Raw genomic sequence first — 18,054 nt, 5'->3', positions numbered from 1 at the left:
TTCATACAATATGAAATCATTTACGTAAAATTTTAACAGTAGAACAATTATATATTTATAGTTATATAGTCATATATGACACAGGAATTTCAGGCTAATGGTAACCTCTGCGGAGGGAAAGAGAAAGGAAAGAAGAGGATGACCTTTAGTTTTGCAGTTGAAAAAAGCTGTAAAGCAAATATGGCAAAAGGTTAACATCTATTAATCTCAGTGGTGACTACAAAGGTATTTGTTACATTATTCTTGTATTTTTCTGTATACTTAAAGTGTTTCATAGTTGAAAATAAGTTTGAGAGTTTATGACACAAAAATGATTAGAAAAAATAATCACAATCTAACAAGACTTCCAAATTGTTCTATTGTAGTTAAACCTCATTACAATGAAGATGACTAGAAATTACACTTCCAGCTGAAGTAGAATCTTCTACACTAAGTAGAATCTGTCTACACTATTTTTAATAAATTAGCAATGACAAAAAGTACACTGAACACAGAAAAGAGAACAAAAATTTTCTTCAACTCTTCTTTTTCCTCCAAGTTCTTGGATCATGAGTGTTGTATTCCTTTATTTGAACTTGTGACCTAAGAGTTAGATGGACAGTCTCAGATTCATAGGGAAGAAAATTTCACAAGTAATCCATGTAAATACTTACATACATACATAATTTAAGAGATTAGCTCTAACACCCTCCCTACAAAATCAATAAACACAAAGTATAATACAATTAATCAATTTACTAAAAATCTGAATATGTGTGAAGAGGATATATATAAAAGAATTAGACAAGGCACAAGTCTTCATCATCAAATCTTTATTGGAAGTTTGTCATTTGTATGGATATAAATTAGAAATGAAAAAAAATTGTCTTAATTCAGAAAATCAAATTCTGTACTAAGGTTTCACACTGTACTTATGCTCTAGGAGTGCTGCCCCTACAGAAGAGCTTGACAGTGAAATTAAAACTCGCCACTGGAGTTTGCAGGACAAGGTGCAACATAAGACTTCGAGGACAGTAATATATACAATGAGCTAAAAAATAATGGGGAGAATTCCACTGCAATGGAAATAAGGTTGGCAATGTAGGTAGAGGCCATGTTGTGGTAAACTTTGATGCCAGGCTAAGGGCTCTAGACTTTATAAACAATGGGAAGCTACTTTAAGCAAAGGAGTGAATATGTAAAGCAGAATTTTCTATGAGTGAAGGTTATACTGGACTATGAGATTATTACAGGCAGGAAAACAGTAAATTACCATGGAATAGGTTATGATGTGATGAAGGCTTCGGCTAAGGCGACAGCCGAGAATGAAAATGACAAATATGAGACAAAACACAAGAACAGGTCTTGATACCAAACATGCAAGCAGAGAGAAAAGGAAGAATCAAAAACAACATTAGCAGACACTGTTCGATATCTAACCCAAATCCATTCCTCTGTTTTTCCCCCAGCCATAAGACAACAAAGACCAAAAGTATGAAAACCAAGTAATGGAACAAAACAATTCATAAAAAGCCTGTCCCCAATGGCACTAATAAGCTGCTGAACTAGTCCTGAGCTGCCAAACAGTAAATGTCTTCAAGGTTTAAGCTAGTAATAGCTTGGATTTTGATTTTGAAAAAAAAAAAAAAAGACATTAATTTAAAAAAAAAAAAAAAAGAAGGAAGGAAAAGGAAAATCAAATCTACCTGGAACTATTTTGGAGAGATACGTAATTGATTAAATTTTAGACATGCTGACATTATGGTAACAGCAGAATATTCAAGTGGACAAAATTTCCCAAATTGGTATGACTCAAAAATCACAGTTTCCTGGATTTTACCAATGAACCTCAGGTTTTTCAAAGTTACAGATTTCTTTACTACAAGATTTCTTTAAAATGTTACGCATTACAGATAGCCAAGAAGACAGAGCACATAGTATTTCCCAAGCTTGTTTGACCACAGTGCACCCCTCCAGTAGAAGACTGCTGCAAAACATATCTAGACATATGGACGTGAGTATGGCAGATCCTTGAAACTTTACGAGTAGAGCACTCTAGAGAGAACTCTCACTAAGATATGAAAGGCTAATACAATTAGAATATCACCATTTTGCAACCCCTAATAAATTAACGGATCTGGACAATGAAAATCACGAGCTGCTAAAATCTTTAATATGATAGGGATCTTTATAACAAATGGGTCAGGCTGACAACCTGAACTCACTGATCAATCCTAACATTAACTAAAGGAGAGACAAGGAGACATTCTGTGGCTCCTGATATGATGCAACAGGAAGTATAAAACACCATTATAAAGTTTTCTTGTCAAAAAAAGAAAACAGAACCTAAAATTTGATCAAGACTCTAGTCTTGATCTACTGGTTTACAGGAAATAATGGGCAGAGGAACAAGTTAAACATCACTAAGATGCAATTAGTAAAACCCAGAATGTGGGTTTCTTCAACTCATAAATTGCAGAGAAGAAAAAAAGAAGGGGGGGGACTATAAATTAAAAGAGACCTAAAGCATATAACCAAACACAATATGAGGACCTTGTTTGGATCCTAATTCTAAATCAACCCTAAGAAATCATTTATGAAACAAGTGGGAAAATCTGAACTCTCATTGGATGTTTGAAGATGTTGAGAAATCACTGTGAATATTTTAGGAGCGGTAATGGTACTATGGTTGTTCTTTTCATTGTAGTAAAATATATATAACATAAACTTTTATCATTTTAACCATTATTAAGTACCCAGTTCAGTGCAACCATCACTACCATCCATCTCAAGAACTTAATTTTTCCAAACTGAAACTCTGTAAAACAATAACTCCCCATTCCCCCACCCCCACCCCAGCCCCTGGCAATCACCATTCTACTTCCTGTTTAGCAGGTTCATCATATAAACAGAATCATACAATAACTGTCCTTTTGTGTCTGGTTTATTTCACTTAGCATAATGTCTTCAAGTTTCATCCATATTGTAGCATGTGTCTGAATTTCAGTCCTTTTAAAGGCTGAATAATATTCCATCTTATGTATATACCATATTGTGTTTACCCATTCATCTGTCAATGTACATTTGGGTTATGTTTTATATTTAAGAGTTCACATCTCTTTACTGAGATATGTACTCAAATATTTATAAATTAAATTATAAGATATCTGAAATTTGCTTCAAAATACTCCAGTTTAGGAGGAAAGGGCAACGGAGAGAGAGGGTAATAGATGAAACAAAATTAACACTTTTCACTTAGATTAACAAAGAGCAGAAATACTGATAATGCTATCTATATTGGCCAAGAAAAGGAGAAACATGCTCATTTGCACATTGTTGGTGGGAGCATAAATTAATTTCTTTGGAGGGCTCTATCAAAGTTTAAAATGCACATTTCCTTTAACCAAGATATAACTTGAGGGAATTTATCCTCACAAGCATGCTCACACACACACACAAAGAATGTATACAAGCATACTGACTGCAACACTGTTTACAATAGCCCAAGACTGGAAAAAATTTAAATGTCTATCAGTAGGAAACTGCATAAATTACAGTAAAATACAAAAATATGAAAATGCAATGGAATACTATTTAACTTTTTTTTTTAATTTTTTGTTTATTGCAGTAACATTGGTTTATAACATTGTATAAATTTCAGGTGTACATCATTATACTTCTATTTCTGCATAGATTACATCATGTTCACCACCCAAATACTAATTACACCCCATCACCACACACACGTGCCGAATTATCCCTTTCGCCCTCCTCCCTCCCCCCTTCCCCTCTGGTAACGACCAATCCAATCTCTGTCTCTATGTGTCTGAATACTATTTAACTTCAAAAAGGAAAACAAAACGGTTCTATGTGTACTAGTAAGAGACTGTGTCCAATAAATATGTTAAGGGGAAAAAAACAAGGTACAGAAGAGTATGACACTATTCAACCAGCCATTCACTGCTTCCATTTCTGGCATTGCCACATACCAAATAACCTAAAAACTTCCCACAACAAAACATCTAGAAATGCTGAGTAAATTTGTAACTAACATCTTTTAAATGTATAACTAAGATCAAAAAAAAGTAAGGGAAATCTCTCACTGAGTAGGGGGATAGAGGAAAAAAGAACTTTTACTTTTTACTTTATCCACCTATTTTTATATTACAACCAAAATGTATTACTTTTTAAATTAAAAAGGAAAAATTATCCCTGAAGTACTCTGAGAAAAGCTGCTATGGATTAATTAATGCCACCTCCTGAATAACTAAAGCAATATAGTCTTAGGGCAAATTTTCAGGTATAACAGCTACTATATTATCCAATTTAATTCAACATTTACTAAGCACCTACTAAGTGCAAGAGACTGTGCTGGCCTCTGATTAATAGCAAGATGAGGTTCCTATTTTTTAAGGAGCTTAGAATCTGTGAAAAAGAACAAGCAAGGAGGCAAAAATATCTGTAATACAGGATGGAACATGAAAATGGTCACCCTGTGCAACAAAATTTGAGAACTAAATATTTAAAATTCCAATTTCTGGTTAGTACCATCAGAACCCCAAACCACTCAGACATTATTTTAGATTGTCCATGACTGTTTTTTTTTCTTTTAGCTCATCCATCCAACAACCATTTGTGACAACGACTGCACTTATTCATTAGCAGCAAAACTATGCTGTTATACATACAGTTATTAATATACAGTTTCCACAGCCTTTGTGATCTCATCCCACAAATGAATTCAGTTTTATTCCTTTGGTTTGTATACCTGCTAATATTGCCACATTTGTTATATCTAATACTACTAATCAAAAATAACTGAATACTCCCCCAATATTTCTATAATTACAAATTTGAAAACTAAATAGTAATACAGGTCGTGATGGATCCAAGATTCTTTTCTAACTCCACTCATACAACATCCTATCCACAATATTGTCAGATACTTGAGAAAAGAATTAAGGCACATCAGGATTTCTTCTCTTTTACTAAGAATGCAGATACAGAGAAAAATGGAATTCTTCCTTAAAAATTGACTGAACAGCAACCCAAGTGTCCCTCAACTGATGACTGGATCAAGAAGATGTGGTGTGTGTGTGTGTGTGTGTGTGTGTGTGTGTGTATATATATATATAATGGAATACTACTCAGCCATAAAAAAGACAAAATCATCCCATTTGCAACAACATGGATGGACCTGGAGGGTATTATGTTAAGTGAAATAAGCCAGAAAGAGAAAGACAAACACCACATGATTTCACTCATATGTGGAATATAAACCAACACACGGACAGAGAGAACTGTACGGTGGTTACCAGGGGCAAGGGGGTTTGGGGGTCGGCACATGGGGTGAAGGGAGGCATTTATATGGCGATTGACAAACAATAATGTACAACCAAAATTTCACAATGTTATAAACTATTAAGCCATCAATAAAAAAATTTTTTTTTAAATTGACTGAACAATGGGATTTATAAACTTCTATGGCAATTAAAATAACCCCAAAATCAACACATCTTCAATCTTTAGCAACCTAAAAGGATTTTAAGAAATACCAAAAACAGAGAAAAGTTAAATACATTATATTTAAGTTAAATATATATGGTAGTCCAGCTTTGCCCACCAGGAACACTGCTATAATTTGTTGATGATTTCCAGTTCTAAAAAGGTTCCAGGGGCAGCCTTTTAACCTGCACTGCTGACTAATACCACCTATGGTTTCTCAAGGCAGTAGATTAGTGTGTAGCCCAAAAGAGTTATTCTATCCAATGCAAACAGCTGTAAAACCTTCAGAACAATCACATGGCCACAATACTGTCATTGTTCACTCTTGCCCTTTATGAAATTGGACATGGCAACTGCTGGCACATACAGGCAATAGGGCTACCTTTTAGATAGACAATAATAAATCTTTAAATACTATGTATCAACTCATACAGCATTGCCAGACTCGGGGGAGGGGAGGGTAATAAATATCTACCAGATGTCAGTAAAGGCAAACACTATGAAATTAGGATGTGGGCTTTCTGCAGCCCAGATGCCCTAAACCTGTATGAGTACCTTCAAAGCAACTCACTGACATATATCCGCCCCTGCACTGAAGCATCACAATTAGAGATCAGATTTGCATCTCACCTAGATCAACTGATAATTTCCACTGTGTTCCAAAATTCAGAAAAGAATCGATATTATTTCCTACTTTCATGTTCTTTGAGGGTCTCCTAAAGGCTAAGAAGTAAAAACGTCTAAACATCAGTAAAGAATCGTTCCAACTCCTCTATGTTCTGAAATCCCTCTTAAATTAAAAAAAAAAAAGTTTTTAAAAAGGAAAAAGGTCCAAATAAGAATGGCATATTAAAAGAAAAAAAAAGACAAAAAGTATTGAAGGGAAGTACCAACAAGAATACTATTTGTAGAGGCAGTAGAGAGAAGTGTTGAGCAGTCAGGCTCTGGAGCCAGCATGCCTAGCTTACTACCCACGTAATCCTGAGCAAGTTTTTCAAAACTCTGTGCCCCACTTTCCTCTTCTGTACAATAGGGATAATAACAGTAACAATCTCAGAGTTATGGAAAATTAAACGAGTCAAATCATGTAAAGCAGTTAATATCTGACCACTGTTTACCAAACAAATGGCTAAAAATCTAAAGCTTTAATAACACTCTGTTGACGAGGCTGTTGGAAAACAGGGAGTCTCATATTCCACTTAGTACTAAGCCTTTTGGAGGGCAATTTGGAAATACCACTTTTGAGAATTTATCCCGTTGATGTTCTTGCACAGGTGTGAAAAGACAGGTATATCAGGTTTCTTATTTCATACAGGAAACCCGAATGTCCATCAAAAGTGATGATTAAATAAAGAATGTCAAATTCATGACATGGAACACTATGTAGCAGTTTAAAAAAAAGCAGTACACATTCACTGACATGGGAAGACTCCTAGATAAGTGAAAAATGCAAGATATGTAGAACAATACATATGCTATGTTACCTTGTGCAAAAAAAGAGACTGAAAAAACCAAAATACATATTCATCCTTGCTTTTTTGCACTAAGAGAAACTAATAATGGTGGGAAGGAACTGGACAGATGGGAAACAAGATGGGAGGGAAACTTCAAACTGTATCTGTTTTGTTTTGGTTTTTTTTTTGCTTTTTTAGCTATACAAATATTTTACCTATTCAAATATTAATTTTTAAAAAGTATTTTTAAGTGCCAGGTATACACTTTAAGCTCTCAAATGTTAGCTGCAATTACTACTATTGTTGTTGTTATTATTAACAAGCCCAAAACACCTCCTTTCTGAAAACTTTTTCTTACTCCCTCTGCACAGATGCCTCCTCTAACTCCCAGACTACCAAAGGAATTTATCATTTTCTACTCTAGGGTAAGAGGCTTAAGGGGTGAGGTCAATGTCTTGCTCATTTTTAATATCTTAGGAACGTGGCGCCTTGCTTGCACCTAGTAGATAACAAACACTCTAGAGTAACAGTAACCTACAAGTACTCCAAAGAATATAGTGACCATTTCTAAAGGGATTATATTCTATTATTAATTATAAGACTTTAAAATTGAAAAACTTGAATAACTGGATTTGCTAACATTCTTGCAACTACTGCCCAGCCAAACATTGACATCACATCCCAAGCCAAGACCCTACATGTGCCAACTCTATAACTCACTGCAACCTCTGAAATGTCTTTTGTCCTAAGTCCCAACACCCTGGTACATCGCTCCTATCGAAAAAGCATTTGTTGAGTGTCTCCTTTTAGGCTGATGTTTACATATTAAGTCAGTGAATAAAGTGCCCTTTTAACTGGAGAAGACCTAACACTTGATTCCTAAATCGCTCAGTGTTTTGTTTGTTCTTCTGGTATTAAGGGTATTCTCTAACTGACTGCTCAGTAGCCCAACTCTAGATGTCATTCCAGCACACCAAATACTCCACTGACAGCTCAAGAGTCACTTTTCACGCAGGCTCCTCCCCTTCCCTCCTCCCTCAATCCCCTTCAGCTCAAGAGCTCCTTCCCTCATACTGACACACATTGACAGTTCAGAAGTCCTTTTCCCCAAGCCGTCCTCCCCGCAGTTGCAAGACCACCTCCCCGACTCTTATCCCACGACCCAATTCGGTGCCCAATACCATCCCCTCCCCAGCCAATCCAAATCACATCATCAGTTTCTTCCCATGAACCAGGCAGCTTTACAGCCTTTCCAGCAAGTACACAACTGACAGCTCGACACTAGATTCCTCAAGTATCCTTTCCTCCTCCCTCCCCTCCTACCCCACGCACTGGCTCTCTTCTCGCTATCACTCACTCGCCCTGGCTTCCCCGAAAATTCACAGCCCCGTTCTCTAAACATGCTCTTCACTCTCCCCTCCTCTCCACCCCTTTCCACCGCTGACAGCTCAGTCACCTCCATCCCCATGCGGCTGCACCCTCCCCCACACCTTTCCCTTGACAGCTCACGGTCGGCTCCCAGCCCCACCCCCAGACCCCCGCTTGGGCCGCCCGCGGTGCACCCCGCCCCGGGCGAGGGCTCCACTCACCCACTCTCCCGCATCACGTTGCTGTCCCCGCAGTCACAGGCGCCCCCGGCCTGGCTGCGGAACATGTTGAAGTCGTGTCCAGTGTGGTCGCCCTGGTGGAAGCACTCGGCGCACAGCGACATGCAGGGGGAGATGCCGCACGTCCGGCAGCGGTAGGCCACGAAGTTGGCTGTCCAGACCAGGCCGCAGAGCGCCGCGGGGTCGTAGGCCCGCACCGCCGCGCAGAACTCTTCGTAGCCGCCGCCGCCCGCCAGAAGGCACTTACACCACTCCAGGGCCTCCTCTTCGGCCGCCCCCGGACCGCCCCCGCCGCCGGCCGCCGCTGCCTCGTCGCCGTCCGCAGCCGCGGCCAGCGGCCGCTCGGCGCTCAGCACCCGCTCCAGCAGCGCCTGCAGCTCCTCAGCACCCGCCCGGTTGTCCGGTCGGCTGAGGGCCGCCTTCAGGTGCGCGGCGGTGGCTGCCTTGTCCAGGGCCAGCCCGGGCGCGGGCACCTCAGGTTGGGGCGGCTGCGACCCCCCGACAGCCGCGGCGGCCGCCGCCGCCGCCATGATGAGAGCTCAGAATTTGGAGAGTCCAGGGCCGGCGGCTCCTCCCGGGAGGGTGGGGGAATTGACTGCTGCGATTGCTCGACCCGCCCAACTCTCGCGATACCCCGGAGCTGCCGCGCACCTCCGTCCGCGTCCCCGCCCCTGCACACGCCTCCTCTGGCTGCGGTGTCTGCTCGGTGCCCGTGTCGCCTGGGACGGTCGTGTGTTGCTTACCCCCACCTCTTGGCTCTCAAAGTTCAGAGCTACAGAATTAAGGAACTCGCCTTAAAAAGTGTTTAATATGGAAAATTTTCAATATGGACAATTTTTTCTTTATTTACCTGGAATGTCGGAATTGTACACAGCGCCTTTCAGATGTATTATAAACACCTGCATTTCGTTTTGAGATGTATATTCCCACTATCAACTCTTAATTACTGTTAAATTACTATTATTATTGAAGCACTAATTTTTCCCCGCTGAATCAATTCTTACCCTCACACTATTACCAGGTTAATCTTATAAAGTACATTTTTTTAGAAGATTAAAGTACATTCTTACTATCATTCTGCTGTTCAAAATCTTTAGTGGAAACAAAAGTTAGACTCCTTAACTCTTCTCTCAACACTCAACCTATCTTTCTATCCTTATCTCCTGACACTACTCCAAGTTTGCCATGTGGCAGAGACCAATGGGACTGTTCACTGTTTTCTGAAGATGCTTTACCATTTCCTGCCTCTGGGTCTTTATTGTTCCTAGTTCACACCCTACTGCACCCCACACACTCACCCTACACCCCAATTCTAGCAATGTCTGCCCATGTCATTGCCTTTCTTCAAAAAAAATGGCTCTTAACTTATTTGGTCATATAACTTATTGCCTTAGCTGAAAAAACCTCATCCCCACCTCACTACTAATTAGTAAATTTCTTAAGAGCAAAGACTGTCTTCTTTATCGTTGCCCATAAGTGCTCAAATATTTGATTATTGTTGTTAAATGGAACATATTTACAATGGATAACGTTTGATGCATATTTATTATGGGCCAACTCTTTAAGTATGTCATTTCTTTTAATCCTCTCAGTAATTCTATGAAGTGAGTACTGTTGTTAGAGGAAACTAAAACTTAAGAAGGTGATTTATGTGCCCAAAAACCCACAGCTGCCAATGAAATGAGATGTGACTAGAACCCAGGTCCATGTGATTCCAAAGCCCTGCTCTTTCTACCACACCAGTGCTTCCTAGACTTGCCTGATCCTAAGAATCACTTGAAGCTCTGCTCACAAAAACAGATCCCCAGACCCTATCTCTGACCTAAGGAATCAAAATCTCCACATGTTATACTACCCTATTTAGTAAATCTGAATCTTGAATCATTAACGATCCTTCCAGAACTAAAAATTTACAGTTTATTAAGTTTCCATAGCTCACCTCTGAGAGCTGGATGTGTTATACAAACACTTAGTAATACATGACAGAGGACAACCAGGAATGAAAAAACTGTAGAAGGAGCAACGCAAGGAAGTAAAATAAGAGTATTTACCATCCATAACCTGGTGTTATAAATGAATTGAACATAACCAAAACATACTATTTCACATGTCCAAACCCTTTACATTAATATAGCATTTAACAATCATCATTTAATAGTTATAAGTAATTCAAAAGTTGCTCAATAATTCTTTTTATGAATCATCAAATTATAAGCCAAATAAAATCCAGGAATATCTCAAACTAAGGTAGAACTAGTGCATAGTCACTGATCAGTGTGTGTGAGTTAAGGCAGTTGGGGAAGTGTGCTGGTGTCTCTCCAGGATTGCTTTCCTGTGGAGAATAATAAGGGCACCTGCTCTGCTTGACTATGATGATGCATGCTGGCAAACACACCCTTTTCAGCATTCTGCAGTGGGCTCCATACACTCCTAAATTTCTACAAATCTCTACTAAATTCCACCACTTGTCACCAGTGCCTCTTTTATTCTGTAATAACAACAAAAAAATGTTTAAATACCACCTGCTATTTCAGTTGCATAGACATTGCAGTACATGTACAGAAATCTGGACATTTGCCAGATTTCTAGAATAGGTAGGAAACCTATTCTGCTCATAATCATATCGGACCTGTTCAAAATCAAAGAACCATTAAAAATAAACCAGTAATAACAAGAACACAAATAACCCAACTTAAAAATGGGCAAAAAATGTGAATAAACATTTTACCAGAGAAGAAATATAAACTGCCAATAGACATAAAAAAGATGCTTAGCATCATTGGTCATTAAGGAAATGAAATTAAAACTATGAGATACCACTATACACACCCACTAGAATGGCAATAATCAAAAAGACAGACAATAACAAATGGAGACAATAATAAAGTACGAGGAATCCTTGTACTTCACTGATGAGAATGTAAAATGGTATGGTCTCTCGGGAAAACAGTTTGGCAGTTCCTTAAAAAGTTAAACATAAATTTACCATATAGTTCTGAAATTCCACCCCTAAGAGAATTTAAAACATATATCCACACAAAAACTTGTAGGTGAATATTCAAAGCAGTATTATTCATAATAGCCAAAAAAAAACCTGGAAATGATCCAAAGGTCTATCAATTTGTAAATGGATAAAAAAAGCATATTCATATAATGGTATACTATTTAATGATAAAAAGAAATGAAGTACTGATACATGTTACAACAGGATGAACTTAAAAAACGTTATGTCAGTGAAAAAAGTCAGACACAAAAAATGCATGTTCTATGATTCCATTTACGTGAACTGTCAAGAAAAGACAAATATATAGAAACACAAAATAGATTAGTGGTTGTCTGGAGCTAAGAGTAAGAACAGAGAGTGACTGCAAATGGGCACAAGGGATCTTTATACGATGATAGAAATGTTCTAAGGTTGGTGATGGTTGCACAACTATGTAAATTTACTAAAGAATCATTGAATTCTACTCTAAAAACGGGTGAATTGTATGGTATGAAGTATACCTCAATAAAATAGTTAACAACAGTAATAATCAGTAACTTTACTTATTGTTTGAGATGAATGAAATAATTAAATTTCTGTCCGGGTAGAAACCAGTTTACTGCTTTAGCTTACAAAATCAATATGATAGGCTTTCAAATCTTTGCTTCTCCTAGGATGTCTGGGGCTTCTATCATTTGGATCCAGGAAGTCTGACATTTTTCTCTTTCAACTCATTAGTGTAATATAAAAATTCTTCTAAATTACCTCTCAGGATGTGGAGAGAAGGGAACTCTCATACACTGCTGGTGGGAGTGCAAACTGGTGCAGCCACTATGGAAAACAGTATGGAGATTCCTCAAAAAATCAACGATAGAACTACCATATGATCCAGCTATTCCACTGTTGGGTATTTATCCAAAGAACTTGAAAACACCAATTTGCAAAGGTACATGCACCCCTGTGTTCATTGCAGCCTTATTCACAATAGCCAAGACTTGGAAGCAACCTAAGTGCCCATCAAGGGACGAATGGATAAAGAAGCTGTGGTATATATACACAATGGAATACTACTCAGCCATAAGAAACGACGAAATCCAGCCATTTGTGACAACATGGATGGACATTGAGGGTATAATGCAAAGTGAAATAAGTCAGAGGGAGAAGGTCAAATACCATATGATTTCCTTCATTAAGTAGTAGATAATAACAACAATAAACAAACACATAGGGACAGAGATTGGATTGGTGGTTACCAGAGGGGAAGGGGGGAGGGTGGAGGGTGAAAGGGATAATTCGGTACATGTGTGTGGTGATGGGTTGTAATTAGTATTTTGGTGGTGAACATGATGTAGTCCATGCAGAAATAGAAGTACAATGATGTACACCTTAAATTTTTGCAATGTTATAAACCAATGTTACTGCAATAAAAAAATAAAAAAAATAAAAAAATAAAAAAATAAAAAAATAAAAATAAATTACCTCTCAAATCACTGTGCTGTGTCATGGGGAATTCCTACAACAATCATATTTCTATGAGGGAATGCCAGATTGAACTTCACCTGAATACTCTGCACTCACTTAAATGCTCATACCTCATAAGATTACATTTAAGCAGGCTACTGTTACTCTACTGAAAACGTTGAATAAATAATGCAACATACTGCTGTTACAGAAAGCTACAAAATAGTGTCTAAAAACTATGTGTTTTTACGTATTCCATCTTAATTAATGTGAAGAAGAATCTTGTGATATTTCTAAATTGGAATATCAAATTAAAATAAACCACACAGATAAGGTAAAAGCTATAAATGATAGATAACATAATTGCTTCCAAAATTAGAGACCCTTAACAGAGAACTTAAAAATTAATGTAAACAATCCAAAATTGTATCTGTATTTATCAGGATTCTCTTGGTTGCAAGAGATAAAAACTCTACTTGAATTAGCTTCAGCCAAAAAGAAGCCCGTATTAGATCATATAAACCATGGAGGGAAGAGGGAGATGAACCTGGATGCATCTCCATCTTTGCTTTCAGCATCGGCTAGGTTGTCTCCAACAGCTTCGGTTCATGAGCCTCCTCCAACCCCAGTTCTAGGCCACATCTCCACAACTTCACAACAGAGAAAAGGCGTCTTTTCTGTACCAGATCCACTTAAAACCTTAGGGAAGAACTCCGACTGACTAGCTGGTGGCCCGTGCCACCCTTACTACCAGAAAGGAGAAGAGGAGATACCTGCTGAGAATATAAACACACAAGATGCCTACAACAGTATTAACTTCTAAACTTCTGCCTGACCTCCACATACATAGGAGAACTTGCACAGCAAGTTCACCAGTTCTAATGGCAATGGGTGAAATTCACACTATGAAACATTGTGCCTACCATGTACAAGGAATTCTGCCTGGTGATCACACTTAAGAGTCACAAGAAACCTGAGAGGTAATATTATTATCACCATTTCATGAGCAGCAGTGATACCCTTCATTTCATAGCCTTCGAAACAGAAGACCCTAGACTAGAAATCATTCATTATTCCTGCGTGTGCCTGTCTTTCTCCCCTCCTCATCTTTCCTTCCTACCTTAATAACTGAATCCTTTAAAACCTTGCAAATATACTTACTGCAGTTCTCTCATTTATTTAATATTGAAGCAAAGACATTTTTAGTAAGTTTCTCAACTCATGCTTTAGAAATATTTTTGGGAAAAAAGCATGACAGTGCATTAAGAGTTTGACCTATATTAACTCCTTTACAGAAGCAGCTTTTCCAAGATTATAAATGCTTAACAACTCACTGAGGTCTTTTTTTTTTTCTTTTTTTTTTTTTTTTTTTGGTGAGGAAGATTAGACCTGAGCTAACATCTGTTGCCAATCCTCCTCTTTCTGCTGAGGAAGATTGGCCCTGGGCTAACACTGTGCCCATATTCCTCTACTTTATATGGGATGCCTCCATAGCATGGCTTGATAAGTGGTGCATAAATCCAATCCGGGGATCTGAACCTGCAAAACCTGAGCCACCCAAGCGGAGCGAGGGAAATTAACCACTACACCACTGGGCCAGCCCCCGCTCTGAGGTCTTTTTATTATCATTTAATACTATTACAAGTTGCCCTAATTTTCTTTCTCTACCTTTTTTGCCCCCCCCCAAAGCCCCAGTAGATAGTTGTACATCTTAGTTGCACATCCTTCTAGTTGCTGTATGTGGGACGCGGCCTCAGCATGGCCAGAGAAACGGTGCGTCGGTGCGCACCCGGATCCTAACCGGGGCCGCCAGCAGCGGAGCGCGTGCACTTAACTGCTAAGCCACGGGGCTGGCCCTCTACCTTTTTTTTTAACCTGAGGAAATTTTCCTTCGCTGCATCTCCACTAAAGACCAGAAAATTTTCCCTCACTGCCTTATTCATGCAACAAATTAACTCAACAAATGTTTATTGAGCCTTTGCTAGCTGCTCTTTACAAGAGCTGAGGACAGTGCTGTGAACAAAACAGACATGGTCGGTGGCATGGGCTGGCGTGGTACAACTCCAGGGGGCACCATTCACCATTCATTGTATTCAGAATACAGTGCTCCTGACATGGAGCTTATAGACTGATGGAAGCATATTATAAATTGTAACCTAGTCTACAAATACATTATTACTGTTGCTACAGTTCTTATTACTTCTGATCTTGGAGTGACAAAACATTTTTTAATGTACACAAAGAGTACCTACCACAAAAGAAAATGTTGACAGACAAAATGGGTTAATTTAAAATTTAAAATTTCTATTCATTAAAAGACACCATTAAGAGTTACAGAGTTTTTGTTTGGGGTGATGAAAAGTTTTGGAAATAGATGGTGATGGTTGAACAACATTATGAACATAATTGTTGCCACTGAATTGTACCCTTAAAAATAAAGTGGCAAGTTTTGTTATATATATTCTACCACAATTTTTAAAAATTAATAATACAGTATACCAAAAACCATCAAATTTGCACATTTTAAATTGGTGAATTGTATGGCATGTGAAATATATCTCAAAAAAGCTGTTAAAAAAAGATAACATTAAGAGTAAAAAGGCAAGCTATAGCGTGAGAGAGAATATTTGCAACGTGTCTAACCCAAAAAGGATATGCATCTAGATATACAGAGAATTCCTACAAACCAACAAGTAAATGACAGTCATCCCAATAGAAAAATGGGCAAGAGACTTCAACAGACATTTCATAAAAGAAGATATCCAGATGGCAAACAAACATATGAAATAAGTAATCATTAGTAATTGGAGAATTGCTAATTAAAACCATATTGAGTGCCTACTACACACCCAACAGAATGGCTAAAATTTAAGACTGATAATACCAAATATTGGTGAAGATGTCGAGCACATGGAACTATCAATTAGTGCAGGTGGGAGTGCAAAATGGTTCAGCCACTTTGGAAAAGAGTTCAGCGGTTTCTATGAAGTTAAATACACACCTTCTTGGTGATCCAAAAATTACACTTAAGAGAAACAAAAACATATACAGACATTCCCTGACTTACGATGGTTTGACTCACGAGTTTTCAACTTTACAATACACATTCAGGAGAAACTGTACTGCGAATTTTGAATTTTGATCTTTTCAAGATATCACTGGGCTGGTGATATATGGTATGATACTCTCTCGTGATGGTGATGCCAGGCAGCGGCAGCCAGCTGTAGCTCCCAGACAGCCACGTGCTCGCAAAGGTAAACAATCAATATACTTATAACCACTCTGTACCCATACAACCACTCTGTTTTTCACTTTGAGTACAGTATTCAATAAACTACATGATATATTCAACACTTTATTATAAAATAGGCTTTGTATTAGATGATTTTTCCCAACTGTAGGCTAATGTAAGTGTTCTTGGCAAGTTTGAGGTAGGCTAGGCTAAGCTGTGATGTTCAGTAGGTCAGGTATATTAAATGCATTTTCAACTGATGATATTTTGAACTTACTATGGGTTTATCGGAACATAACCCCATGGTAAGTTGAGGAAGATCTGTATAGCCAGAAAAAAACCTGTACAAGAATGTTCATAGTGGCGCTATTCATATTAGCCAAAAACTTGAAAGGGTCCAAATGTCCATCAACAGATGAATGTATAAACAAATTGTGGGGTATTCATACAGTAGAATGCTACTCACCAATAAAAAGGAATAAACTACATCAAGGATGACTCTCAAAAACTTTATGCTAAGTAAAAGAAGGCAAACATAAAAAAGTACGTATGCATTGTTCCATTTATGCGAAGTTTTATAGTAGGCAAAAGTAAGCTATGATGATCAAAATTAGAATACTGATTGCCTGTGGGATGGCAGCAATTGACCGGCAAGGAGCAGAAGGGAAATTACTGGGATGAATGGAACTGTATCTTAATTGGGGTGGTGTTTACATGGTATATGTGTTATTCATGTTTCATCGAACTGTACACTTAAAATGTGTGCATTTTATGTAAACTATATCTTAATTTTAAAAACTGAAACAGGGGCCGGCCCGGTGGCATAGTGGTTAAGTTTGCATGCTCCACTTTGGTGGCCCAGGATTTGCAGGTTTAGATCCCAGGCAGGAATATAAGAACTCCTTATTAAGCCATGCTGTGGCAGGTGTCCCACATATAAAGTAGAGGAAGATGGGCACAGATGTTAGCTCAGGGCCAATCTTCCTCAGCAAAAAAAAAAGAAAGAAAGAAAGAAAGAAAACTAAACTAAAACAAGCTAAATATTCATCAACAGTAGATTAAATAAATTAAGGTATATTCATATAATGGACTACTATATAACAATGAAAATGAGCAAATCTGGATAAATCTTACAAATCTAATGTTGAGCAAAAGAAATCTGACATAATATAATTCTGCTTATATAAAGTAAAAAAGAATGGCAGAATAAATCTATGGTGTTAAAAGTCAGGATAGTGATTACTTTCAGAGAGGGGGCATGGGAGTGATTGGAGGGGAGCATCAGGGGGATGCTTTTGGGGTGCTGATAGTGTTCTATCTCTTGATCTGGAAGGTGGTTATGCAGATTTGTTCACTGTATTCACTTGTTCATTGTTATTCATTTATAATTTGTGTTGATATATGTTATATGTCAATAAAAAAGGTTTTTTAAATTACTATTTAAAAAACTATTAGTGTGGAAGATATATATTTTGCACTTAATAATTTATGAATAAGTGAATGAATCTTCAACACTGAATAAGAAACATTCCAAATTTAAAGGTTAAATGTGATTGTGAATGTATTTAAATTGAAATATTAGAATATACTTTCTAATAATAGAAATATTAGAATAGTTTATACTTAAATTTCAGTGAGCCTCTCTGCCTCTCTTCCACACATATGGAGGAGAAACCATAAAGTTCATTTCATGACAACAATGCAATATGATCAAGATTCAGAGTGAGAATTCAAAGAGTTCCTATCTTCAGTGTATTCCTATCGGACATATGCATAAAGACACTTGGAACACCTATTTTTGCCTGCTACAGAAAGCAGGTAGCGTTCCCTAAA

At 37.9% G+C, this 18,054-nt stretch overlaps 1 protein-coding gene across 4 annotated transcripts in view; it reads right to left on the bottom strand.

The window, feature by feature from the left end:
• The window catches only part of UBR3 (ubiquitin protein ligase E3 component n-recognin 3), a 240,113-nt gene extending 231,023 nt beyond the window's left edge, over positions 1–9,090 (bottom strand). For all 4 annotated transcript variants that reach the window (XM_014785872.2, XM_014785873.2, XM_087435378.1 and 1 more), the window contains exon 1: positions 8,528–9,090. In XM_014785872.2, coding sequence (XP_014641358.2) covers positions 8,528–9,075 — 548 coding nt within the window. In that variant the 5' untranslated portion in view covers positions 9,076–9,090. The remainder of the gene's footprint in view (positions 1–8,527) is intronic.
• Between the last annotated feature and the right edge of the window lie 8,964 nt (positions 9,091–18,054).

The sequence above is a fragment of the Ceratotherium simum genome, chromosome 9 (genome assembly GCF_057802395.1).
Source record: "Ceratotherium simum simum isolate JZ-2026a chromosome 9, ASM5780239v1, whole genome shotgun sequence".
NCBI classification, from domain to species: domain Eukaryota; kingdom Metazoa; phylum Chordata; class Mammalia; order Perissodactyla; family Rhinocerotidae; genus Ceratotherium; species Ceratotherium simum.
Note: the sequence above shows the minus strand (reverse complement) of the source record. Positions and strands in the feature narration are given on the sequence as shown.